General features: G+C 41.4%; 1 protein-coding gene across 1 annotated transcript in view; it reads right to left on the bottom strand.

Annotated features, from left to right (window-relative positions):
• The window catches only part of LOC124131979 (location of vulva defective 1-like), a 92567-nt gene that overhangs the window by 48995 nt on the left and 16253 nt on the right, over window positions 1-27319 (bottom strand). Inside the window, exons 2-10 of the mRNA XM_046495533.2 lie at window positions 25324-25357; window positions 23532-24980; window positions 23115-23224; window positions 21971-22093; window positions 18895-18982; window positions 16946-17046; window positions 10087-10320; window positions 8223-8700; window positions 889-1007 (exon numbers count right to left, since the gene is read on the bottom strand). Coding sequence (XP_046351489.2) covers window positions 889-1007; window positions 8223-8700; window positions 10087-10320; window positions 16946-17046; window positions 18895-18982; window positions 21971-22093; window positions 23115-23224; window positions 23532-24980; window positions 25324-25357 — 2736 coding nt within the window. The remainder of the gene's footprint in view (window positions 1-888; window positions 1008-8222; window positions 8701-10086; window positions 10321-16945; window positions 17047-18894; window positions 18983-21970; window positions 22094-23114; window positions 23225-23531; window positions 24981-25323; window positions 25358-27319) is intronic.

The raw sequence follows: 27319 nt of genomic DNA, 5'->3' as shown, positions 1-27319 counted from the left end.
TGACGCGATCGGGGATTCGCACAAAGATCAATGTGTTACAGCATGCACCAGGAACGTTTATTTGTATGTATGTTATTTAACGCCGCATCCAGGACTATTCCAGCTATATGACGGCGACCTCTTACGATCAGCTTAGGTTGCTAGGGATCAATTCTAACCCGGATCTCCACAGGGGCATTGAATAACTGAAGGTGTGCTATAATGCTTAAGCTTACATTCTAAATAAGTGTAATTCTTTAAACAGTTCATTTGTCATGAGACAAATCAATCAATAAACAGTATACAATCCATATATAGCATACCACAGCAGAAATAACACATGTACACAGAGATAGCGGAGTAGTTATTAATGAATAGTTGCGTGCCCTCTTTCACTAGACAACATGATACTACTACTGCTACTACTAATACTACTGCTACTACTACTACTACTACTACTACTACTACTACTACTACTACTGCTACTACTACTACAACTACTACTACTACTACTATAACTACTACTACTACTAATACCAGTATTACTACTACTACTACTACTACTACTATTACTACTACTACTATAACTACTACTACTACTACTACTACTTCCACTACTACTACTACTACTACTACTACTACTACTACTACTATTACTATAACTATAACTACTACTTTACAAATACTGATACTATTGTTGTTGCTGCTGCTACTAGTACTAGTACTACTACTACTACTACTACTACTACTACTACTACTACTACTACTATTACTATAACTATAACTACTACTTTACAAATACTGATACTATTGTTGTTGCTGCTGCTACTAGTACTAGTACTACTACTACTACTACTACTACTACTACTACTACTACTACTACTACTACTACTACCAGTAGTGTCCTACCAGAACGTTAGAGTTATCTTCCCATGCAATCTTTTGTGTGTTCCATACTTTTGGTGTCAGCGATCTCGTTCGCATTTTGGGCCTTGAGGCCGAGCGACGTTTTCTGCTGTTACTGCGTTCTGAAACAAAACAAACATGGTAATATTTCTTATGTGGCTTAAATATAATATAAGATAAGTATATAGGTGTCACGGACATGATACCAACTGGTGGGAAGCCCCGTATATGACTGAAACATGTTCGATGCAAGGATGTATTGTTCGGAATTTAGACTTACTAGGATGACTTGAAATACAAAACATGGTAGTGAAATATATTTGCGTAGGCCTTTGAAGCTTCAATATGAATGGGCTGCTGGTCTGGTTAGTTTACATGCTTTGCGTGGATCGATGCTCATGATGTCAATCACTGGATTATCTGGTCCAGACTCGATTATTTACAGACCGTCGTCACAAAGCTGGAATATTGCTGAGTGCGGCGTAAAACAACAAACAAACAAACAAGTTTACATCCTGCCGTTTACACCCAATGGATTCTGTGTCGTCGGATAATTGAGACTGGTTACTCTCTATCATTGACGTTATATATTTATGGCTTCAATTGGAGTAATCAGTAACTGTGGAATTGATATACCAAATTTTGGATGCTTGAACGACTTGATACAATCATGCTGGGACCGTTAATTTGTCGGAGCAGTCACTTAAGTCTTTGAAGGCAAAAAAGGTCGTACCATTCCGAGTGAAGAACCCAGTGCTTAATACTTGATTGATCACACATATTTTTAAAGAACATGAAGCAACTGTTTATTAAACTAAATGATGTTTAATTAGCCCCGTGGATGCTGATATTGATGGATACGTTTTCTGATGGGAGATCCTACATGGTTCATGAGTGTAGCCTCCACGATTGACTGAATCGCCTTCAAAATTGAATGGTTACAGCAAACTATAGTATCGGATATAAACTGGGGGGCAAAAGTAACTGTACCTGTTGATTGTATCATATGTTTGATTTGCAATTGAACATATCTTAAGTTAGCCATATAGCGGAAAGTTGCATCGTTAATTGGTTTATTTTAATGCATTATAGAGTGTGAACCACTGTTCTTTGCTTGCATAATCACACGGCAAGGTCTAGACTGTATTAGTCTCTGAATTCTGGCCTTTGGAGTCCTCCATTCCTCCAGTTTTCGAGCCAGTTTATCAAGTGTTGCAGGCTGTGGTTGACGCTGTCGTAGACATCGGGCGAGTACATCCCAAAGATGCTCATTTGTGTTCAAACCTGGCGATCTGGATGTACTCTGCTTCTACATAGTTTTATTGATTTAAGTATTATTTGGTTAGACATTTTAACATAAAATCTTCAAAAACAGAAACACAAAAGTAGTAAAATCGTAAATATCTGACACAGTATTGCCGACATCCATACACACTTAATACCAAAAATGAATTACTCATTTCTGCATGGATTGGGATTGATTTGTGTGGAAAGAATGAGGTAGCCAGGCTTTTCGACGTACCATCAAGCACCATTACAAGATTGTGGAAACGTTATCAGACACACGAGACAAACGTTTATGCGCTTATCGAGGTATCATTATGACGGTCTGCTATGGTGTCAAGGTCACAGAGTATGGCCACAACTGTGATAGAGACAAGTTTAGTTTAGTGACAAGGCGGTGGTAGTGTGATGATGTGGGCAGCCATCTCCTACACTGGTAGACCAGACTTGGTGCACGTTCTGGTGAATATAACAGTACAACGTTACATGGATGAGATTCTTCATTCTTCCTTCCCATCATGCAGCAAACGAGCGTAATTTTTCCAAGAAGACAACGCCCGACCTCACACGGAGAGACTGACAAAAGCTTTTTTCAGGAAATACAACATAGGTCCTATCATGGCCCTCCAGGTCTCCAGATTTAAACCCAATCAAACATGTATGGGGTGCACTGGATCAACGACTGCGAGCACGTCAGCAACAACCACAGAACCTACGACAGTTGGCACAAGGACTGCAGTCAAAGTTGGTGAATATTCCCCAGGCCACAATTCGGGATCTGATTGCTTCCATGGGACGACGATACCAGTCAGTGTACAACATGTCAAACATGGTGGGGGTCCAGTGGTGGCAAATTTATTTCTGAACCCAGTCTTCATTGAATCAATTTATTTTTACACAAAATACCCCAGCCCATTTTACTTTTTACAAATTCTTGCAGGAATGAGTGATAGTCAAATAGACATAATCAAATTAAACAACATATTTTTCAACTCTGTATACTTTCTTTTGCCCCTTAGTTTATATGCCTACTGGATTATGCGAGTAACTGAAGGTAGTATTATTACCTATTGCCTAATTAAAAAAGCCTACATGATTGGGGATTTTAGCCGAAGGTGTTGTCAATAGTAGCCTACGTAATTTGTTATAGCAGCCCACAAGATTGACTGTTGTGGTCGTGGAGTGAGTGAGTGAGTAAGGTTTTTACACCGCTTTTTATACTATTCCAGGAATATCACGGCTGGGTAACCAGAAATGGGCTTCAGACATTGTACACATGTCGGGAATCGAACCCGGGTCTTCGGCGTTGTGGACTTGGACATTGAGTGATTTGGTGAGTGATTTTCTACTATTTATACCTACTATATGGATGAATATAGCCTACGCGATTGATAAATAAAGCCTACGCGATTGATCACAGTAGTCTACATGATTGATAAAGGTAGCCTACATGATTGAGTAATATAGCCTACGTGATTGATAAATAAAGTCTACGCGATTGATAAAAGTAGCCTACATGATTGATAAAGGTAGCCTACATGATTTTGGGTAATATAGCCTACGTGATTAATAGATATAGCCTACATGTTTGATAAATAAAGCCTACGCGATTGATAAAGGTAGCCTACGTGATTGATAAAGGTACCCTACATGATTGAGTAATATAGCCAACGTGATTGACACACGGAGCCTACATGATTGATAAATATAGCCTACGTGATTGATAAAGGTAGCCTACATGATTGATAAAGGTAGCCCACATGATTAAGTAATACAGCCTACGTGATTGATAAAGATAGCCAACATGATTGATAAAGGTAGCTTACAGGATTGTTAAAGGTAACATATATGATTGATACAGGTAGCCAACATGTTTGATAAAGGTAGCCTACAGGATTGTTAAAGGTAACATATATGATTGATAAATGTAGGCTACATGATTTAGTGAGTGAATGTAATATTTATACGAGGGTAACATTCCGTGGTCTGAAATATATTCCTTAATGTAATGTTAGGTTTCATGTTTGTTTGTTTGTTTGTTTGTTTGTTTGTTTGTTGTTTAACGCCGCATTCAGCATTAGCTATATGATGTCAACCTGTGAGTCTGGACCAGACATTCTTCACTGTAGTGTTAGTGAGTGAGTTTGTTTTAACACCGCTTTGGACAGTATTCAGGTTATCACGGCGTGTCAGCTTAATGTCGGAGGAAAGTTCGAAGTGACACATGTCGCAAACGTTTACCACTTTGGTGAAACCCGCGAGTGCAGGTATAGTGCCGACAAACCCAGAAACTAACTGGGGGCGAACCGGGGCGCAACACTGCTCAGCGAAGTGCACAGCCCCCTTCTTCACTGAAAAACAGGTGCTTAGATCCTAAACACGAACCTAAACACATCCCTTGTCCTATCATGTTGACGCGTTTAGGGTCTAAACATGCTTTAGAATCGTGTTTAACAGCTAAACGTGTTGAAAGTCTATATTTGTGAAATACCCACATATGAACACATCTCGAAACTTTGTTTTGTAGGTGCATGATCACAAATCAGCAAAATTAGCAATTCAATCAAATAAATAAATAATCTGTGCCCCAATAGGATTGGACTCATCTCGCGTTCATCTGTCATGATCAGATGTCACTCGCGTCCTTATTTCAAATAGGCCATTTGTACACTGAGTGTAATGTACTCCCTATCAATAATTGACCAGTCACGCGGCAATCGTTTTAAAAGCCGGCTATATTGTAAGGGTTAAGTCAAACCACCCGTGTAGTGCATTTCATGGGACCCGCTTTGTGGGACCATTTCCTAGCATTGATCAATTAACAAATCCTCTGTAACAGACCGTGAATATTTAGCTCTGTAGTCCAACTGTCATCTCTCAAGAGATGCTTCATCCAAACGCAGTATTTATCATTAATGACACTCTGGTCGCAAATCCTTACAAATAATTCCCTCGTGTCCATTATTCTCTACTAGGAAAATAATTATATATCTATTCAACCCAGAAGGTCCCACTACAAAAACCCTTGTCGTGTACGATGATATATGCTGTAAAGTTAATGTTGATATTTTGGTCGTGAAAGAATTGAACCTGAATGGCATTGGGTACACATACATTGTACGTTTTAAATGTTGGGAACGATATGCTCTGAAGACAAGGGATGACAAATTCCAGTGACGTGCAGTATGGATAAACACAAACACATGCGCGCACATACATACACGGAAGCTTTTGTAATTGTCTTTGCATGATGTGATATTTTAGTTTAATTGTTTGGCGTGTGCTTCTAGGTGTGAGTACGTCCACATACACATTCCGCTGTCGAGGCCGAGCAGGTGCGTGTAAGCAGACACAGTAGTGCAGTGGGTTTTCTGTTGCAATTGCGATGACATAATTCTTTTTATTACTTGCCCGTGAAGAGATCACCCGTTTAATAAACATACAGCTGTATTACACATTGTGTAATACCAAAACGCGTGCTTATGTACTCTCGGAACACGTTTCACAAATTTTGAAAGCTCTCAACATCCCTTGGCTTATTCAACGACATTGCGTGTGGAGATGATAGATCACTGAGAGGAGCTTATGCACACTCGATGACCCCAGCAACCTTGTTGCTAGGTTGACGTCACATGGCATTGTTTCGCCTAAAGGATCTTGCAACAAAATTCCACAAATTACGTCATCGGTTATTGTGACGTGATTGTAAACTTTGAGGTGCAAGGCCCCGTTCCACAAGGCGATCGTACGGTAGCGCGACGACAGTCGTTGGTCTAAGTTAAAGTATATGAGTTGCGATAACCTTAACGCTACGATAATTTTGTGGAACGGACGCCTGAATTCTAAAGGTGGACTGTTGTCTGGTATTAAATTCATACGTTTCAACTTTTGACGTGTTTGAAGTATTACTGTGTAAAACTCAATTGGATTATGCCGTGGATCGTGTAGGTGTCAGCCTATTCACACTCAACAGTATAATTCTAAAAACGTTATAAATGGCCAGTAATAAATAAAATACTAAACTCGCTCCCGTGTAAAACCAATTTTATGAAACTCGTTAATAGTTATGGTATCTGACTCGCTTTCGCTCGTCAGATACCACAACTATTCACTCGTTTCATAAAATTGGTATTACACGGGAGCTCGTTTAGTATTCTATATTACTCTTACGAAGAGCAAGTCTATAAGGCAAGTCAAAGGCATTTAGAAGTGATACACATAAGGAAGAGAATATGTGGATGTCAACTTCTTTATTATGAGGAACACAACGTTTCGGAGTATATGCTTACTCCTTCATCAGGTGAATGAATGCCATGAGGCAGAGAGCATATATATGCACATGTAAGGAGGACACAATTTGCTAATCACCTATCAGCGCCAATCATCTGTTGGCTTCCCTTGTTAGTTTGTACCCTTTGTTATTTTCCACCTTTTGTAATTTTGTTGTCCTTTCATGTACATATATATGCTCTCTGCCTCATGGCGTTAATTCACCTGATGAAGGAGTAAGCATATACTCCGAAACATTGTGTTCCTCATAATAAAGAAGTTGACATCCATATATTCTCTTGCTTATTAATTCTATAATCTTCTGACCTATTGTTATAGGCTACTGTCAGCAATGTTTCCAACATAATAGAAGGTTAAGAACCACAAGGATAGCATACATATTATTGGTTTCACACTTTGTACTCCTGTGACGAATCCCAGTCTCTGGGATGATGAGCAAGCATTTTGGCAACTGAGATACCCGTAACGAAGCGACCTGCGCTGACAATATACTACAGTCCACTACAGACGGTCATCATTCATTCTACAGTTCCCAATAGTCAGACTACGGTCGTTCTATGCTCAGTCTATGGCCAGTCTACAATCAGTCTGTAGTCATGTTATCGTCAGTTTACAGTCAATCTATGGCCAGTCTACAGTCAGTCTACAATCAGTCTATGGTCAGTCTATGGCCAGTCTACAGTCAGTCTGTAGTCATGTTATCGTCAGTCTACAGTCAGTCTAAAGTCAGTTTATGCTCATTCGATGGCCAGTCTATGGTCAGGCTATGGTCAGTCTATAGTCAGTTTACAGTCAGTCTATACAGTCTATGCTCAGTCTATGGCCAGTCGTCAATCAGTCAATGGCCAGTCTAAGTCAGTCTGTGGCCAGCCTATGGGTCAGTCTATGGTCAGTCTACAGTCAGCCTGTGGTCAGTTTACAGTCAGTCTATGGTCAGTCTACAGTCACCCTGTGGTCAGTCTATTGCAAGTCTACAGTCAGTCTGTGGCCAGTCTATGGCCAGTCTATGGTCAACCAGTGGTCAGTCTATTGCAAGTCTACAGTCAGTCAATGGTCAGTCTACAGTCAACCAGTGGTCGGTCTATTGCAAGTCTACAGTCAGTCTATGGTCAGTCTACAGTCAACAAGTGGTCAGTTTACAGTCAGCCTATGGCCAGTCTATGGACAATCTATGGTCAGTCTATGGTCAGTCTATGGTCAGTCTATGGTCAGTCTATGACCAGTCTATGGTCAGTCTCAGGTCAGTCTATGGTCAGTCTATGGTCAGTCTATGGTCAGTCTATGACCAGTCTATGGTCAGTCTATGGTCAGTCTCAGGTCAGTCACTGGTCAGTCTATGGTCAGTCTATGGTCAGTCTATGGTCAGTCTATGGTCAGTCTATGGTCAGTCTACAGTCAGTCTATGGTCAGTCTATGACCAGTCTATGGTCAGTCTATGGTCAGTCTCAGGTCAGTTACTGGCCAGTCTATGGTCAGTCTATGGTCAGTCACTGGTCAGTCTATGACCAGTCTATGGTCAGTCACTGGCCAGTCTATGGTCAGCCTGTGGTCAGTCTGTGGCCAGTCTATTGCAAGTCTACAGTCAGTCTTTGGTCAGTCTCAGGTCAGTCACTGGCCAGTCTACAGTCAGTCACTGGCCAGTCTACAGTCAGTCACTGGCCAGTCTACAGTCACTCTTAGATCAGTCTCTGGTCAGTTTACGGTCATCCGGCATTCAGGCTACATCCAGTTTACGTTTGTCGGACCAGGGCTTTGTTACTCACCGCCATAGTGCAACACAAGGTAAACGGCGCTGGGAAGGGAGGCTGGATCCTTTATAAACAAAACCAGTTCTCCGTCGTAGAGTTGAAAGTTGACATGTTTGTGCTTTAGAATCTCCGTCACTCCATCGCTGGCAATCGCTTCAAAGTGCCTCTCATACGTCCTTGGTAGTTCCCCAAACCGTCCTCTGAGCACCACATTCATATCTGAAGGTAGTTCAAACTCAACAATGATCACTGGTGCTTGTCCATCTAGCGGAACACGCTGTACTGCTGCCAATGTGGATCCGTCTTGGTGAAGCTCCATCTGATTAAAAGGACCACTGGACTCCGCATCTATGGACAATGTGATTGGTCCATCAGGGTCCACACGTTGAACCGGGCTACCATCTTTTGTTGTCAAGGCAATGCGAACGACTGGACCTGACACTGATATCTGCTCCGTCGAATGATCGTATAGGTCTTTGTCGAGTTTCATTTTCTGTAGAAAAATGAGTAGTTATGAATAGAAGATGAATGATTTAAAAGGACGAACATATCAGTGAATAAACTATATGTGTACATGTTACTGCAAAAAACATCCTGTTTAAATCTTTACATTAATGGAATTGAATCAACTGTACTGTGTCAAAAGCGATAGTGGATGTGCATGTGCTTCCGGTATGATGACACCTAAAGAATCAGCTAAACCATGCGCACTTTGGTTAAGGCTCTCGCCAAGGGCTCGATTATGAAGCAGCCTGGATCATTTAAACCAGTGATCGATAGAATGAGCAACAACTCACGGCGACGCATGACAATGACTCAAAGCCGCCCGGATATGGTGGTCGCCGTCAAACAACTACATTTATTTATATTCAGCACCAATACAATCACCATCTTCCACCTCTTGCTGGCCATGTGTGTTGTCGGCGTGGACAAAGAAACGCTACCAGTAAGTTCTGTATACATGGCCTGTGTCAGCCTAATCGCGCAAAGTGAATTTCAAATAGAGGATGTCACAAATACTTAAATTGTTGAAGCTGACGCATTTCGCTATGCAGAGTGGAGTCCCTTGGGCGTGTCAGAAACTAATGATCGTGGGTTTGAATCCCTAATTTGCCCCGAAAAAGCACTAGGTTCGTCAGTTTTTTTGTTTCATTAAAATTGCGAACCTTGAAGATACGCATTACAATGAGCTCTCCTCTTGTCTTGCCTCCTTCTGCTTAATGCGTTTCTTTTTTGGGGGGAGATTATTTTAAAAAAACACATGCATTTTCCTGTCGCTTGGTCAGCATCCAAAGAATACTTCTGCATCTTTTGAAGTATAATTTGCATAAAAAATTAATATATCACACAAAAATCGCTCAATGCACAACTGCTGATAAAGATTAAAATTTGAGATTAAAACATCTTCGGCACTGAGTAACCTATGACTGTTTAGATATAATATATCCGCTAATTTATGACATCGATTTCCTTTCATAAACATATATATGGTTCATAGAAATACTTAATGAGTATCCGACCTCGATATTCAAGATAATCATACATCTACCTTATCCATTGATATATCACGATATATACTTGAACATCAAAAATGAAAATTATCATAAGGTCTACGAGTGCTGCCAGGTGTTTGTCACTCGACTGTCATGTGGACACTGACCTGAGGGGGCGGTCGGGTAGCCTAGTGGTTAAAGCGTTCGCTCGTCACGCCGAAGACCCGGGTTCGATTCCCGACATGGGTACAATGTGTGAAGCCCATTTCTGGTGTCCCCCGCCATGATATTGCTGGAATATTGCTAAAAGCGGCGTAAAACCATACTTACTCACTCACTGACCTAAGGGATACCCTGCTGGACAAACTCTCGGCGCCAAACCGTACCGTTAGGACGAGCTCATTGTTTCCTACAATGTCCACCAGACTTTCAGGAAGCTGAATCTCATCGTCTTCATCCTCCTTTGTCAACTCTTCCGCTGATGCTTTTGTATAGGACACGTTGACGGTGTCGGTGTTGAGGTCAAACCTCCCATCATCCTTGTCCTTCAGAACAACGCTGCCAAGGACGACGACGCTCTGGGCTACCTTCTCCAGTACTGCTTCTTTCTCGGGTAGAAGCTGTCATTATGCAATTAATGTCAATAATTAACTATGTCATGAAAATTTCCAAAGTGTAGAAATGTTATTGGTATTACTTACGGTGTTTAGTTCATAATTTTCACACGATACAGATGTAACTCAATTACACAATATTGCTCATATATAGTTCCCCATTTTCTCAGCGAACATGACATGACATGACATGGCATGACATGACATGGCATAGACACCAACACTGTTACATAGGGTAGTCTTCATTAAGTATGTCAGGAGTTGATAATGCCAATTTGTATCTGCTCCACTGTCATACGTTCAAAATGCATGTACTGTATCTTAAGCAAATGACTTCTTGAAACATTCCCCTGTTCTTCAAACAGAGAATGGGTACCCGGTAAGATGAGATGGTATTTTGAATGCAAATAAATATATGTAACAAAAACTTTTCCTTATTCATAAAAAATCACTTTCGAAAGAAGATATATTCTGACTATATGAGCATGTGGTATGAATCAAATAGTGATGATATCAGGTGTTCGCGAAAAGGTGAGCGTATCCTGCCCCACCAGTGGCACCCGTCACAAACACATGCAAAGGCAAGTTAAATGTTGACCTGAAAAAAACACACAGGAACATATATGGTACAAGTGAAAATAGAAAATTGCATCGGGCATCAAAGCCATGCCTTTAGGGTAACTTAGCATGGTGAGTCCCGAGGAAGAGCACGCTGATCCAATGACCAGGATAATAATTATGCTTCAGGGCATTTGTATACGAATTCGTATATTGGTTTATTCGCTGCTCACATGGCCCGTTCATTTGTTAACAAACTTAAAAAAGTGACGTTTACAAAGTATTCACTTTTGACGTTTACACGTTTTTTTAGCGGAGCTACGTTTCATGGGGAATCCCCGGATTGAACATCACTCTGCCGTCTCGTTTCCCTGCTTACCACGATCTGGAGGATAGGCATCAGTGGACAAGATAATAACATTCCTTTTTACACAATGTTTCAGTAAAACACCTGTTTACATATTCGCATTAACCCATGGACGCCAGAGGGACATATATGCCCATCCTTTTCAACCCTCCTGTAAACCAACACAATATGAAATTCACAATTTTATGGATAACAACTTCTTTAATACTGTGAAAAGTGACGTTTCGGTATAGATCCTCATACCGTTGTCAAGCAAGACTTGTCTTGTGTCTATCTTGTCATCCGTCAACTTCTAAGGAATGCCTATCAAACAATTTAATATGAAATTCATTTCTTAATTATGACATTTGCTGTGTCTATTATGAGATAAATACACGTCCTTATACAGTAAACTGAAACACTGAAACACTGAGTACTTGACATGCCAGTGTTTGTTTACCAGAATTGCCATGGCAACCGACATCAATCTGTCATGAGAGCGGAAGGTTGGTAGTTCGAATCCTTCTCACACCAAAAGACGCTTAAAGATGTATTTGTTGTTACCCTGTCTGGTGCTCGGCATTAAGGGGATACAACAAGGACTGGTAGGTCCGGAGCCAGTACACTATGTCTGAGTGGGCACCCATGTAACACTGCGGCATGGTACCCTGTCTGGTGCTCGGCATTGAGGGGATACAACAAGGACTGGTAGGCCCGGAGCCAGTATACTATGTCTGAGTGGGTATCCATGTAACACTGTGGCATGGTACCCTGCCTGGTGCTCGGCATTAAGGGGATACAACAAGGACTAGTCAGCCCAGAGCCAGTATACTATGTCTTAGTGGATATCCATGTAACACTGCGGCATGGTACCCTGTCTGGTGCTTGGCATTAAAGGGATACAACAAGGACTGGTAGGCCCGGAGCCAGTATACTATGTCTGAGTGGGTATCCATGTAACACTGTGGCATGGTACCCTGCCTGGTGCTCGGCATTAAGGGGATACAACAAGGACTAGTCAGCCCAGAGCCAGTATACTATGTCTTAGTGGATATCCATGTAACACTGCGGCATGGTACCCTGTCTGGTGCTCGGCATTAAGGGGATACAACAAGGACTGGTAGGCCAGGAGCCAGTATACTATGTCTGAGTGGGTATCCATGTAACACTGCGGCATGGTACCCTGTCTGGTGCTCGGCATTAAAGGGATACAACAAGGACTGGTCAGCCCAGAGCCAGTATACTATGTCTGAGTGGGTATCCATGTAACACTGCGGCATGGTATCTCATTGGGCCAGCACTGTGAACAGGTCCGACCCACTACACTCAGATACACACACACGAAGAACGAGAGAAATCTTGAAACTTTGAGAAAAATGATAATATTATTGAAATAACGAGACATATGCTCGACATTTCAATATAAAATCATAGAAAATAATGCCGCCAAAGTGGCAACTAGGGGTCTGTCATGAAAAAAAATGACAGTTCTATTTTTTATACTTTGTGATGAGAGTGGTCAATGTTAATCATTAATGAAAATCATTAATAAAATTAATGTTCATGACAGATTAAATGAAAATCATTAATAGAATTAATGTTCATGACAGATATAAATGAAAATCATTAATAAAATTAATGATTTTCATTTATATATGTACTTCTATACTTGCCATGCGGAATGGTCATTCACGCATTGAAGAACTTCCATAATAGAATGGCATCAGCAACACAGTATTCTTGCATTTGCGCTTTTTACAGCATAAGGCTGAGACTGAAGACCGAATGTAATTAAAACCGGAAGTGAACATAACATCGGCATTCAGAAATTATGTTCTTGGTCTTAGGACCGTACCATTTTTAGCTGCCAATCCCAACCCCACCCATACCCCCCACTACCACCACCATTTAATGTAACTCTGTTTCATGCCCTCACCCCCTACAAATACGTGTAACATTTTTTTAACATTGACCACTCTCATCACAAAGTATAAAAAATAGAACTGTCATTTTTGTTCATGACAGACCCCTATGTTGCCACTTTGGTAGCATAATTTTCTATGATTTTATTATATACATTGAGTGAGTTGGGTTTAACGCCGCTTTTAACAGTATCGCGGCGTGTCAGCTTAATGTGAGAGGAAAGCCCGAAGTGATGCAGGTCTTAGACGTTTACCACTTCGGTGAATAATTATATACAGGTTATGACATATCCGTTTTGACCATGAACTGCATCAGAGGTCGTCGATAATCAAATTAGGAAAATGTGTATGTTATAACTCCTATATTGTGTCCACAAGCTCTTTGGGAAGTCTAGTTCAAACTGAGACCTCTAAAAGGGGACCTCTGTAAGCAGACCGCTGAACAGAGACCACTGCAGGTAGACCACTGTAAGCAGAACTGTCAAGGGACCACTGTGAGTAGACCTTTGTCAAGAGACCACAGTACACAGTCCTTTGTCGGCAGACCTCTAAAAGCAGACCTCTGAAAGCAGAACTCTGAAAGCAGACCTCTAAAAGCAGACCTCTGAAAGCAGACCTCTGAAAGCAGACCTCTAAAAGCAGACCTCTGAAAGCAGACCTCTAAAAGCAGACCGTTGAAAGCAGACCTCTGAAAGCAGACCTCTGAAAGCAGACCTCTGAAAGGACACCACTGAAAGTAGACCTCTGAACAGATACCCTGAAAGAAGACCATTGTAAGCAGACATCTGAAAGGAGACTACTGTAAGGATACTTCTGAAAGGAGACCTCTGTAGGGGACGTCACTGAAAGTAGACCTCTGAACAGATACCCTGAAAGGAGACTATTGTAAGCAGACATCTCAAAGGAGACAAGTGTAAGGAGACCACTGTAAGCAGACCTCTGAAAGGAAATCCTCTGAAAGGACACCACTGAAGGTAGACCTCTGAACAGATACCCTGAAAGGAGACCTTTGTAAGCAGACCTCTGATAGGAGACCTCTATAGGGGACATCGCTAAAAGTAGACCTCTGAGCAGATACCCCTGAAAGGAGACCATTGTAAGTAGACCTCTGAAAGGAGACAAGTGTAAGGAGACCACTGTAAGCAGACCTCTGAAAGGAGATCCCATGAAGGAAACCCGTTTAAACAGAATCATGTCTAGATAAACCTGGAAGGACACCCATGTAAGTGTAGCAGGGCGTGGAGTCATCCCACAGATGACATCCTTACCTTGTCAGCTTGCTGACGGGGTTAACCTCTTTGGTCATGTGGACAAGGCGTCCAACCTCGGATCAGAATGTCCGTGGTTCGAATCCCATCACGGGACATTTTATGGCCGCTGCATGTCTTCTGGAAGGAGATTGTGTTGGCATATGCTGACTGATCAATATATTGATTGGGTGACGGAAAGTTGGTTGGATAGATGGATGGAAGGTTGGTTAGATAGATACATCTAAATGGATGGATGGATGGATGGTTGAATGGGAGGTTGGTTGGACAGATGGATAGAAGGTTGGTTGGATGGATGGAGGAATGGAGGAATGGATGGAGGGGATGGAGGGATGTTCGATTGGTTGATACAGGTGGGCCGAGGTTGGGATTTAAAATTCATTATTCCACCAAAACTACTCTCGTTACGTATTTGACAGTGAGGAAAATCCCATTGCCTGATGAGTAGAGATAACAAAGCTACGGGCAGTCATTAATGTGATGCCCTCAATAATCGAGCAGACATTTTGAAAAACCCATTATCTGATGGCTCTTAAGTTGCGTGGGCAATGAAAATTCCAAGCTCAGCTGTTGTTGTGGTCAGTCTTTTGTAAGCCATCGGTTCTTTAAAGGAGGTATTTCTAAGCATTTGTATTTTAATAATGTGGTCGTGAAATTCATGCTTCGAGAAGCACATCAAGCGTATGTATGTTTAATGTGTTGATCTGGTGTCTGTCACGTTCAGTTACCTCCACATTGAAGCGACCATTTATTTGTAGACATGACAAGAATATATTTACATGCATACGCGTTGATATTAAGAGGCGATTGTCTAGGCAATTAAAGTCAGCATAAAGTACAACTTATTAGCATTGAATATTCAATACAAATAAGTGGCGAAATCATTTCATAGTCATATGAATCTTTGTTTATCTCCTTATCAGTATGGGACGTATTTTCAGATGCAAGCTTGTTGTATTCTTGCAAACTGACGTTAGGTATACCTTACAATCACATTCAGTATAAGTTTAAATTAATCAATTCCGTATTTCCTTCAAATGTCTAAGGCCCCTTTTAGGCTTTTAATGGGAAACTTTACGACATTATGCGTGAACCTTTCTTCAGCGCCATCCTCATCACCATTGGCAAGACATGTACAAGACCTGTTTATTTAGTATTATAAAAAATAAAATAAACATCATGAATACTCCGTTCAGAGTTTTCGAAAACATTATAGGAGGCATGATTTAAAGTTCAAGCGATAAATACAATGTTGGTCTGATGAACAAATATTATACGTTTTCACGGTATTCTGAATAGTACTTACACAGGACGATTTCGCTAAGTGTAGAGCAAGAAACTTTCATGTATGCCGCATTATATCATTATAGTGGTCAAATGATATATTTCGTTCTTAATTGATGTACATGAAAATAACTTGGACTGAGAATTTTTTTTATCATCCAAAACTGCCACGGGAGATATCGCTTGGGGGAGATCACGCGATATCTACATTGTAGATATCGCTGCAATGAAATTGCATCACAATGCTCTGCTGACGATTGTGAAAAACTGAAAAAAAGTTGGAAGAATGCTGTTGGATAATATATAAAATCTCACCCTCAACACCTGTTGATATATTTGATCTCAAAAGACACGAGGGTGAGAATCTCTGTGTACAGTATGGACATACTAGGTGAGGTGAAATTGGGTTTAACTTCGCGTGCAAGATTATTGCACTTATATAGCGCGTGCGTGCGTTCGTGCGTGCGTGCGTGCGTGCGTGCGTGCGTGCGTGTGTGTGTGTGTGTGTGTGTGTGTGTGTGTGTGTGTGTGTGTGTGTGTGTGTGTGTGGATGCTTGTACTAATCCGGACTGATGCCGATTTATTGTGCTAGCACACTGGGATACCGCAGTTTAACATGAATACCCCACTCAGACACAGTACACTGACTCCGATCCGGCCAGTCCTTGTTTTAGCCCCTTAATGCCGGGCGCCAGACAGGGTAACAACAAGAACCGTCTTTTAACGTCTTTTGGTATGACGCGGCTCGGGATCGAACCCCGGAACTTCCGCAATCCGGGGGGACGCTCTACCACGGAGGCGGTCTGGACATACTAAAAGGAAGTGACATGCATTTTCAACTGCATCATAATTACGTTTGTTACATCAGGAATGTATTTCGTACATCAGGTGACCCAGTCGTCTAGGGCGCCGCGATTCGCTGTGCAGAGTTGCGTCTCTTGGGCACGCCAGAAAGCTATGATCGTGGGTTTGAATCCCGGTTCGCCCTGATTATGTTTCCAGGTTTGTCCGCACCGTACCAGTGCTCGTGGGTTTCACCAAAGTGGTAAACTTCTGAGACCTGCATCACTTCGTGCTTTCCTCCCACATTAAGCTGACACGTCGCGATATAACTGGAATACTGTTAAAAGCGGAGTTAAACCCAACTAATTCACTCGTACATATCAGCACGTTAATGCATCGCATTCACATTGGATCCTGTCTCTTAATAACTAATTCAACAAGAACAAATAACAATACATGAGTATCAATACCTCCGGTTCAGCAGGGCTATTTCCGTACCCCGGAGCAGATGATAGACTAGCTGTCTGCGTCTTAAGAGATGATAAGAGGGCGTTCGAGTTCTTCAAAACATCTGAAACATTAATGTTCTGTTTATATATATACATAACAACACATCTGATCACTTTCTAAATGGCATTGTGTGTGTGTTTTAGCTCTCTGTCATGGGAGCCGTGCCACGTGTCACAGTGTTACACAAGGTACGTGATCTAGACGACCAGTTGTCGGACTTTAATTTTTGTGGCTGAGTGGATAAGGTCGCTAACAATGTGTGCTTGCAATTAGGTTCCTCACTCAGGCAGTACAGGTTCGAATCCTGGATGGACTCAACCCCAAAAGGTACGAGAATCCGTACTTTACTCAAAAAAGTGTTATTCCAGTTATAACATATATCTAAATATATGTAGCTAGGTATATGTAAAATGAGGCAATACATATAATCACTGAAATCTTCTGGGATTATATGCAATGTCTGATTCACGCAGAGAATATATATTATGCATAACATTTTCACTTAATATACATATTCCCTGATAATTTCAGGGATTATACATATTTCCTGATGTTACATATTCCCTGTGACAATTTGTTTTAGTTATATTCCCTCGTGGTTGTCATTCGTGGTTGTCATAGGAATTATTCTCTCAAGTATCAATACAGCAATGTTAATGAGGTTATTAATAAGAAAAGATTTATTTGACAAATCGTAATATGTAGAAGACAATTTCACGAAGTGTGTGATTTTCAAAGAAAGAAAAACTTATTTTTGGGGGCAGTGATAATTGTTTTATTGGTAAAGTTGACATGTAAACTGTACTTGATAAATCGACAAAAGTGCAATCTTAGTCTTAATTAGGAATGATTTTAACCAGGGTTGTTATCTCCCATCCATGCAATTAACTTGTCCTTGATGTCATTGAAGAATTTCGAATTCCTTCAGAAGATAGTACTGGAAAGAGGTCTTATTGGAAGTGGTTGTGGCTTCTAATATCTCGCGTACCGTCAAGATCCGGGTTGATTAGGTCTTCAGTAACCCAAGCTTGTAAGAGACGACTAACGGGATCGGGTGGTCAGGCTCGCTGACTGGGTTAATGCGTGTCATTGTATCCCAATTGCGTCGATTGATGCTCATGATATCAATTACTGGATTGTCTGTCCAGACTTAGTTATCGTACAGACCGCCGTCATATAGCTGGTATATTGCTGAGTACGTTGTTAAAAAACAAACAATCGAACAAACACAATCTAATATTTCGCCTTTGTTGTAATGAAGTTGCTGTACACTTTAGGTATCAAGACACGGTTGCTCTCATCATAGTGGGTTCGAATCCCGGTTCGCCCCGATTATGTTTCTAGATTTGTCAGCACCATACCCGTGCTCGTGGGTTTCACCGAAGTGTTAAACGTTGACGACCTGCATCACTACGGGCTCTCCTCCCACATTAAGCTGACACGCCGTGATATGACTGGAATACAGTTAAAAAGCGGCGTTAAACACAACTCGCTCATTCACTCACTAACACTGATGGGAATATCACTAGTGATAAAACAGCTCACACTCATTATCTAAACTGCTTCTCCGATATGTCACAAATGCTGGTAAGTCTCCATTATTTTGGCAATTAGATTTGTTTTGAAAAAATCTAGATGTAATTCAATTAAATTTATTTCAGTTATAATGGACCCCTCAGTGGTGTCGTCAGGGTTAGGGTTGAGATAGAGAACGGGAGGTCGGTGTTCGATCTCCGGCTAGTCATACCAAAAACCTACCGCTCGGCTTTAAGGGAACCAAAGAAGGTCTGGTCGGCTAGGAGACAGTGCACTGAGTCTAAATAAGAGTATTCATGTTATACTGGCGGCATGGTACCTATCGCTCAAGGTCGTCAGGTTTCTATGACAATTGGTAAGCTCTGCCACTAACCTTCACCGGCCGTCTTTAGCTGTGTGTCCGTCCATTCGGCTTCTGCTGCCTTCTCCACAAGGAGGTTGATGACATCTGAAGTTCGGTTCTAGAGAAACAATGAAATCTTTTTATCGCACACTCAGTGGGAGAGTTCTGAGAAAAGCATCTCTATGTAACATCAACATAATATATAAATTGCCGATGTAGTAGAATAATTAGCCTAGTTTTTCAGCCGAAAGAGCGTAAAGAGCAAACGGCTATGGAAATTATATCAATGGACCACTGAAAATCAGTGATGACACCAGGTGTTCGCGTTAAGGGTAAGCATGTCCTGCCCTACTGGTAGAGCCTGCCATTCATACAATTTGTTTCGGCTACGTTATTAAAACATGTGTCGCAATACATTTGTGCAGAAATGGTAATAAACTAAGAAAGTGTATTTCATGTTTTAGATATATTTTAATTTGGCGCATTCCTTTGTCCGAGTAAAGGTACCATATATTTTGCGTCACAATATACCCGAGTAATGATAATTTGTTATTCTACCATGACTATGTGAAATATTTGAATTTGATTGGACAATCAATAAAATTACATATAATCAATTTTGATTGAAAAAATGCGTCTGATTTTATGAGAGCTCCACTGCGCACTTAAACAACACAGTTGCACCACTTCCGTTTGACCACAAACAGACGTGAAGGATTTCGAAATTTTTGAAATTTTTGAAATCGGCAATTTTTCCGAAGTATATGGTCGGGATTGGCAGAATTAAGTGATGATGAGTTTAACTCTATCCTAGCCAACCTAAACAGTTCAGTCGAATTAAGCCAAGGAACTTCAACATAATTTAATATTGTGAAAATAAATAAATCAAACAAAAATATCGTCTCCTTAATTGTTTAGGCATTCTAATAAACACATCGCTTTTTGAAATATCTTTGTAAACATTTCATTACAAGGTAACAAAAGTCCATCATCATTTTCACCTCATTTTATATCAGAAATCACAGAAAGTTCCATCCCCGAGAATGAACCACCCACATCTGGACCAACAATGCTGATGAAGATGAAAACAACATAATGTGCGTTGACAAATTGAACTTCGGTAGGGCCACTACAATTAATAAAAAAAGATAAACGTCTGGAATTATTGAAAAAGAAAAAACAACAATTTATTACCATGAGTACCCGAGTTTTGTTTACAATTTCATAATGAGGTCTGTCATTAAGCAGCTGATTAAATAGCCTACAGTCTAGATATATATTTTTTGAAATTATCCCGTGAAACAATATTTTCTCAAAAACAAATTAATCAATTATCTCGACAGAAACAAGAGATGCAAAACAAAGTACTTCTGAAAGGAAGCCGGTGCCGTTTCGCTGGATGTCAGACCCGTGAAGATTCCGGGGTAGAATAGGACTATGCTTGTCGTAAAAAGGCGACTAACGGGATCGGGTGGTCAGGTTCGCTGACTTGGTTGATACATGTCATCGATCCCAATTGCGTGGATCGATGATCATGATGTCAATCACTGGATTGTCTGGTCCAGACTCGATTATTTACAAAACGCTGTCATATAGCTGGAATATTGCTGAGTGCGTCATTAAACAACCAACCAACCAACCAACCCGCCAATCCTGGATGTCCGACCCAAATCAACCCTGCGGACAACACACATGGAGTTTGGGTTTTTCAACATGACAGAGTTATTAAAAATAAAACATTTAATAAAATGTCTCGAAAATACAACTATATGAATTTTTCCTCCCCATTTATCCGAAAATCTCTCTATCATATTAGCCTCTTCAAGAAAACTAAACATTATTTACAATGTAGCCTATTGTCCTAATCATAAATAAATCATAAAATTTAGAGACTATCAATTCGGTCTCACATTAATCTAATTATCAAACACAGTTTATCACCGAAATAACACAATAGTTGTGTGTTATTGAAAGTGTTTATCGTCGGGGGTTTTCTGAATTTCGATCGACAACCTACTCCAAACTTTGTATACAACCCATGCCGAGTTTACGTGTCACTTTGTCAGGGCTGAAAGGAGATAAAAAATCTGCAAGTTTAACGCCGTTTGGACTACGAGTAACCTAGCTCTACATTGGAAACGGAGTGTGTTTACATCCTAAATAAAAATCAAAACGCGATTCCGACAATAAACGTCACGCTAACGTTAAATCCAATCAAGAAGGCGACACCTCCTAGCGCCAGTATTGATTATCTTACGAGCATATGAAGATTTCCTTTAATTCGAAGTGCTTTTACACGTGTGTCACATAGGTCAATATAAGCGACCTTTCAGTCTGCAAGTATTCGTATGTTATACACCATGTACAACCAGTGACCCGTTCATAAACAATTCGACCCGTGAAGATCCGGGGTAAAAGGCGACGAGGCTTGTCGAAAGGGGCGACTAACGGTATCGGGTGGTCAGGCTCTCTGACTTGGTTGATTCATGTCATAGTATCGATGCTCATGATGTCAATCACTGGAATGTCTGGTCCTGGCTCGGTTACTAAGGGACCGCCGTCATATACCTGGAATATTGCTGAGCGCTGCGTTAAACAACAAACAAGCACCATAAACAATTCCCTCCCCCAGCGGCGATGACAACATTGCACTACATGTAATAACATGCATACAGAGGAAAGAATGTCTACCTTTACACTTGTAAATGTTTATACCCATAAACACTTTTAAATATTAAATTGAACTTTGAAAATGTCTAAATGTACAGTCAATTATATATATGGGATGTTTTCCCCGTGTGATACTATTGAAAGCGAACGTAATATACATGCAGGGGTAGATAGGTCTTCACCAACCCATGCTTGTCGTAAGAGGCGGCAATGCTTGTCGTAAGAGGCGACTAAAGAGATCGGGTGGTCAGGTTCGCTGACTTGGTTGATGCATGTCATCGATCCCAATTGCGTGGATTGATGTTCGTGATGTCAATCACTGGATTGTCTGGTCCAGACTCGATTATTTACGACCACAGTCATATAGCCGGAATATTGCTGAGCGAGGCGTTAAACAACAAACAAACACACAACCATACTGTATACAAGTATATACCAATGCATCGATACTGGTGGCACTATCAATGTCGGTCTTCACATCCTGCAACACAGCCTCAGTCTTCAGGAAGGAATTGGACGCAGAAGGATTAATGGCTTTGGCGTTTTGCTGACTTACGAACTGAAAAGAATTTAAATTTTAATTCCGTTAAATAGATTCCGATAAATGATAATGATATATCTGGCAAGATTCACGCCTAGCATTACACTCAACATAGCATTACTGGCACCTGCAAACTATGACAGGGGTATAGAAATGACTCCGTTCTAACGAATATGGCGGACATACTCGTGTCAAAATGCAGTTTTCTTTAAAATCGTCGTATTATAAAAACTGGGCCAGACCAATAAAAGTTCAACTAAGGAGGATGTAAATAAGTAGTCACATTAAGGAAGAGAATTTATGGATGTCAACTCCTTTATTATGAGGAACACAACGTTTCGGAGTATATACTTACTCCTTCATCAGGTGAATGAATGATATTAGGGAGAGAGTGAGTGAGTGAGTTTGGTTTTACGCCGCTTTTATCAATATTCCAGCAATATCACGGCGGGGGACACCAGAAATTGGCTTCACACATTCAAACATTCGAACTCGGATCTTCGGTGTGACGAGCGAACGCTTTAACCACTAGGCTACCCGACTGCCCCTATTAGGGAGAGAACATATATCTGTACATGTAAGAACAACAAAAGTGATAAGATTACAAAGGTGGATACCTAACAAGGGTTATGAGGAACACAGTGTATGGGAGTAGATGTTTACTGATAAAGGAGTAAGCATATACTCCGAAACGTTGTGATCCTCATAATAAATAAGTTGACATCCAAAAATGCTCTTCCTTATGCGTATCACTTCTAAATTCCTTTCAAAGACTAGTCACTCATAGAATTTATCATGTTTTTGGCTAACTATTTTATAGCAAGTGAGAGGGGCGGTCGGGTAGCCTAGTGGTTAACGCGTTCGCTCGTCACGCCGAAGACCCGGGTTCGATTCCCGACATGGGTACAATGTGTGAAGCCCATTTCTGGTGTCCCCCGCCGTGATATTGCTGGAATATTGCTAAAAGCGGCGTAAAACCATACTCACTCACTCACTCACTATAGCAAGTGAGACAGCCCCAGTCCGATAATTCACAAACCTCTTGACAGTTGAGTCCATTAAACCGTGACGTACAGATGCACGTGTAGCCCGGGAAACCTGGTATGCATATACCGTTATTTTGACACGGGGAGATTTGACACGGGTAATCTGAAACAACAACCCGTGGACCAATAAATCAGTAACATTTATTTCTAGACACAACATATTTAAACTGTTGACTAATTTTCAATTGAGCATTTTCTATGCCCAAGTTGAGTGAGTCTACTTTTGAGTCACATCGTCAATATTGCAGCCATATCGTGACTAAATGCTCAAGGAATTGATTGCTGAGGCATCTTGTATTCAATGATTCATATTGATAGGAAATTAATGAATGTCTCGTATATTCACATGTCTTTACAACATAGTAGAGACACAATCTTTATAACATTTCTTAACTAAAAACTAGACGAACCAATGGTGGATGTTGCTGGAGTAGATGTTGTCGGCTGTTCAGTTGTAGGAGAGACCGTTGTCGGCTGTTCAGTTGTAGGATAGTCCGTTGTCGGCTGTTCAGTTGTGGGATAGTCCGTTGTCGGCTGTTCAGTTGTAGGAGAGGCCGTTGTCGGTTGTTCAGTTGTAGGATAGTCTGTTGTCGGCTGTTGAGTTGTAGGATAGTCCGTTGTCGGCTGTTCAGTTGTAGGAGAGGCCGTTGTCGGCTGTTCAGTTGTGGGAAAGTCCGTTGTCGGCTGTTCAGTTGTGGGATAGTCCGTTGTCGGCTGTTCAGTTGTGGGATAGGCCGTTGTCGGCTGTTCAGTTGTGGGATAGTCCGTTGTCGGCTGTTCAGTTGTAGGAGAGGCCGTTGTAGGCTGTTCGGTTGTGGGATAGTCCGTTGTTGGCTGTTCAGTTGTAGGAGAGGCCGTTGTCGGTTGTTCAGTTGTAGGATAGTCCGTTGTCGGCTGTTCAGTTGTAGGAGAGGCCGTTGTCGGCTGTTCAGTTGTGGGATAGTCCGTTGTCGGCTGTTCAGTTGTAGGAGAGGCCGTTGTCGGTTGTTCTGTTGTAGGATAGTCTGTTGTCGGCTGTTGAGTTGTAGGATAGTCCGTTGTAGGCTGTTCAGTTGTAGGATAGGCCGTTGTCGGCTGTTCAGTTGTGGGATAGTCCGTTGTTGGCTGTTCAGTTGTAGGATAGTCTGTTGTTGGCAGCTCAGTTGTAGGAGAGGCCGTTGTCGGCTGTTCAGTTGAAGGAGAGGCCGTTGTCGGTTGTTCAGTTGTAGGATAGTCCGTTGTCGGCTGTTCAGTTGTAGGATAGGCCGTTGTCGGTTGTTCAGTTGTAGGATAGTCCGTTGTCGGCTGTTCAGTTGTAGGAGAGGCCGTTGTCGGTTGTTCAGTTGTAGGAGAGGCCGTTGTAGGCTGTTCGGTTGAGGGATAGTCCGTTGTCGGCTGTCCAGTTGTGGGATTGTCTGTTGTTGGCTGTTCAGTTGAAGGAGAGGCCGTTGTCGGCTGTTCAGTTGTAGGAGAGGCCGTTGTCGGTTGTTCAGTTGTAGGAGAGGCCGTTGTAGGCTGTTCGGTTGAGGGATAGTCCGTTGTCGGCTGTCCAGTTGTGGGATTGTCTGTTGTTGGCTGTTCAGTTGTTGGATAGTCCGTTGTCGGCTGTTCAGTTGTAGGATAGTCCGTTGTCGGATCTTCAGTTGTGGGAGAGTCCGTTGCCGGCTGTTCAGCTGTCGGGACGTCCGTTGTCGGATCTTCAGTTGAAAGGTTTTCTGTATACGATGTATAAACCTCAGTCACTGTGTATATTGATGTATATTCTGTTGTAATAACCGTCGAGCCATCATCTGTATAGGCAGTGGTAGGAATCTGAGTTGTAGGAGTTTGTGTAGAGGTCAGAGTCATATTTGACTGAGTTGAATTGCCTTGTACAAGCACTGAAAATGTGATTGAAATGTTCATGGAGATAGCTGATAGCGGACTTCCACATTCAGGCTAACATTTATTCCCACAAATAAAGGCATGATACACACACGCACGCACGCACGCACGCACGCACGCAAGCACACCAACACGCACACAAACACGCGCGCACGCACGCACGCACGCACGCACACAAGACAATGACTAATTTCAGGTCTGGAGCTGAAGCAATCTAGACTTGCCAAATGATTCTAGACTTGAGTAAATATGTGGCGTTTGAGACAACAGAGCTACCGGTAGTCCCCCATTATATTTAATAATGCTTTGTATCATACAGCAGCAACATATCAGGTTTACCTTCCATTGCAGTCAGGGCCAGCAACAGAACAACCTGAAAATTAAAGCAATATCATTAACAAAAGGACGATTCAGAGTGATAATGAATGAGTCTTTCATTCTGAGTGATCCCCAAAAAGTCAATTCTTCAATGGTATTACATTCGGATCAGAGGCAGAAGGATATCATATATACTCGGTGACGTTTTGGTTGTTTATAAACAAAAGTGAAAGTACTGGCCTTAGAAGACGCCATATGCATGTGTGAGACTACCGATAGAGACATTTAGGGGTGGACCAAATGATTTCAGCCTAGATCTGCTTGAATAATAATAACTCAGCCTCAATAAAAAGTCTCGACCACATTATGGCCGTCCTCTTCAATACAGAAATTTCGTGTGTCTGTAACCATTATTAACGTCCAAAACTGGCCCCCAGTGTAGATAACGCATGGGGGAGATCAAGCGTTATCTACATTGTAGATATCACTGCAAAGAAAGCCATGGCTTTCACTTAAGTCACTGATTATTACTGTCTAAAGAAACTAAAAAAGTTGGAAGAATGATGTCGGATGATAAATAAGATATTTGAGATCAAAAGACAATCAGGTGTGATTCTCTATTTATTAATAATAATTTCAGATCTTCCATTTCAGGAGGCCATAACAGTTGTTTACTGTGATATTTACCCTCACTTGGAAACTGACGAGCAAAAGAAATGTTACCGATCATCTTTGTTTGTTCCTGAGAAGAGAACAGGAAAATACTTGGATTGTCACAAAATATGAATTAACAACACCTTTAAAAAATACACCAGGAGAATAAAATTGGCCTAAAATGTACCCTATTGCAGTTTGAGATGCATCAGTTGTGAAGATGAAGGGTCTGTTTTGGTTGGGATATGCAAGGATGGGGGCTGTTGTAAGGGCTTGTTGGAAATTGTTGGACGATTCGAAAGACTGAAGAGGCGATGCCAGAATACTGCCTTGAGGAGATTCAAATGTTCCAAAACCGTTTTAGAAAACATCTACCTATATTAATATGTAACGCCAATTCACTTCTTTATTGCCTGTGAAATGGTTTGCAGAAATGCCAACGGAGCATTTTTGTAGGTCAAAAGGGAGGCAATTCCATCCAACTTGTTTTTTGCATCTGGGTGGAGTGGTATTTGCCAAAAGCCACTTGCGGAATCAAGCACACTAAAAATATTGGCAGAGGTGGTAGAGGGAAAATATAGGCTTGGTCACTGCACTGAAGCGTCTATAATCTACGGCAAGCGGTAAGAGCTATCCCGTTTTTTAACCATGACAATGGGAGAGTGCCATTCAGAAGAACTGGTTTGAATGATATTGGCTTCTAACATTTCTTGCACCTGTCTTGAACATTGCTTCCTAATGAGTGCATTTTGCTTATTAAGAGGGAGACAACCATTGTGATTAGAGAAATGCATTTTACTGTTTACTTTGACTTTGAAGTGTCGCCTGTCTCCCGTCCATGCAGTATCCCTAGACGGACCTTCAGCCAGGTGACTGTCATTCGGCTATAGCCAAAACGTCTTGCAACGTCGTCATGCGTTGCTTCGATGAAAAAATCATAACAATGGAGCGTTCACTACTGTTAATCTTAACATGCTATTTATCACTGTTCAACAGTTTGGGTTAGAATAAACAGTACACTGTTCCTTTTATGTCCATATCTGTATAGGCTGGCATGCTGCAAGTGCAGCAAATGTTGCACTTCACACCTTACTTCATGTTCCACTAATCTGGGTAATGTTACTCAGGAAACTGTTGTGGCTGTGTTAAGGCGATTGATTCTCAACCATATTGGGGACGGTCGGGTAGCGTAGTGGTTCAAGCATTCGCTCATCACGCCGAAGACACGGGTTGATTCCCGACATGGGTACAATGTGTGAAGCCCATTTCTGGTGTCCCCCGCCGTGATATTGCTGGAATATTGCCAAAAGCGGCCTAAAACCAAACACACTCACTCACGTTCAGTTTGGGAACGTTTCTTTTT

This window comes from Haliotis rufescens, unplaced genomic scaffold, assembly GCF_023055435.1.
Source record: "Haliotis rufescens isolate VD_foot unplaced genomic scaffold, xgHalRufe1.0.p SCAF_93, whole genome shotgun sequence".
In the NCBI taxonomy this organism is placed as follows: domain Eukaryota; kingdom Metazoa; phylum Mollusca; class Gastropoda; order Lepetellida; family Haliotidae; genus Haliotis; species Haliotis rufescens.
This window is presented reverse-complemented; position numbering and strand designations above follow the sequence as displayed.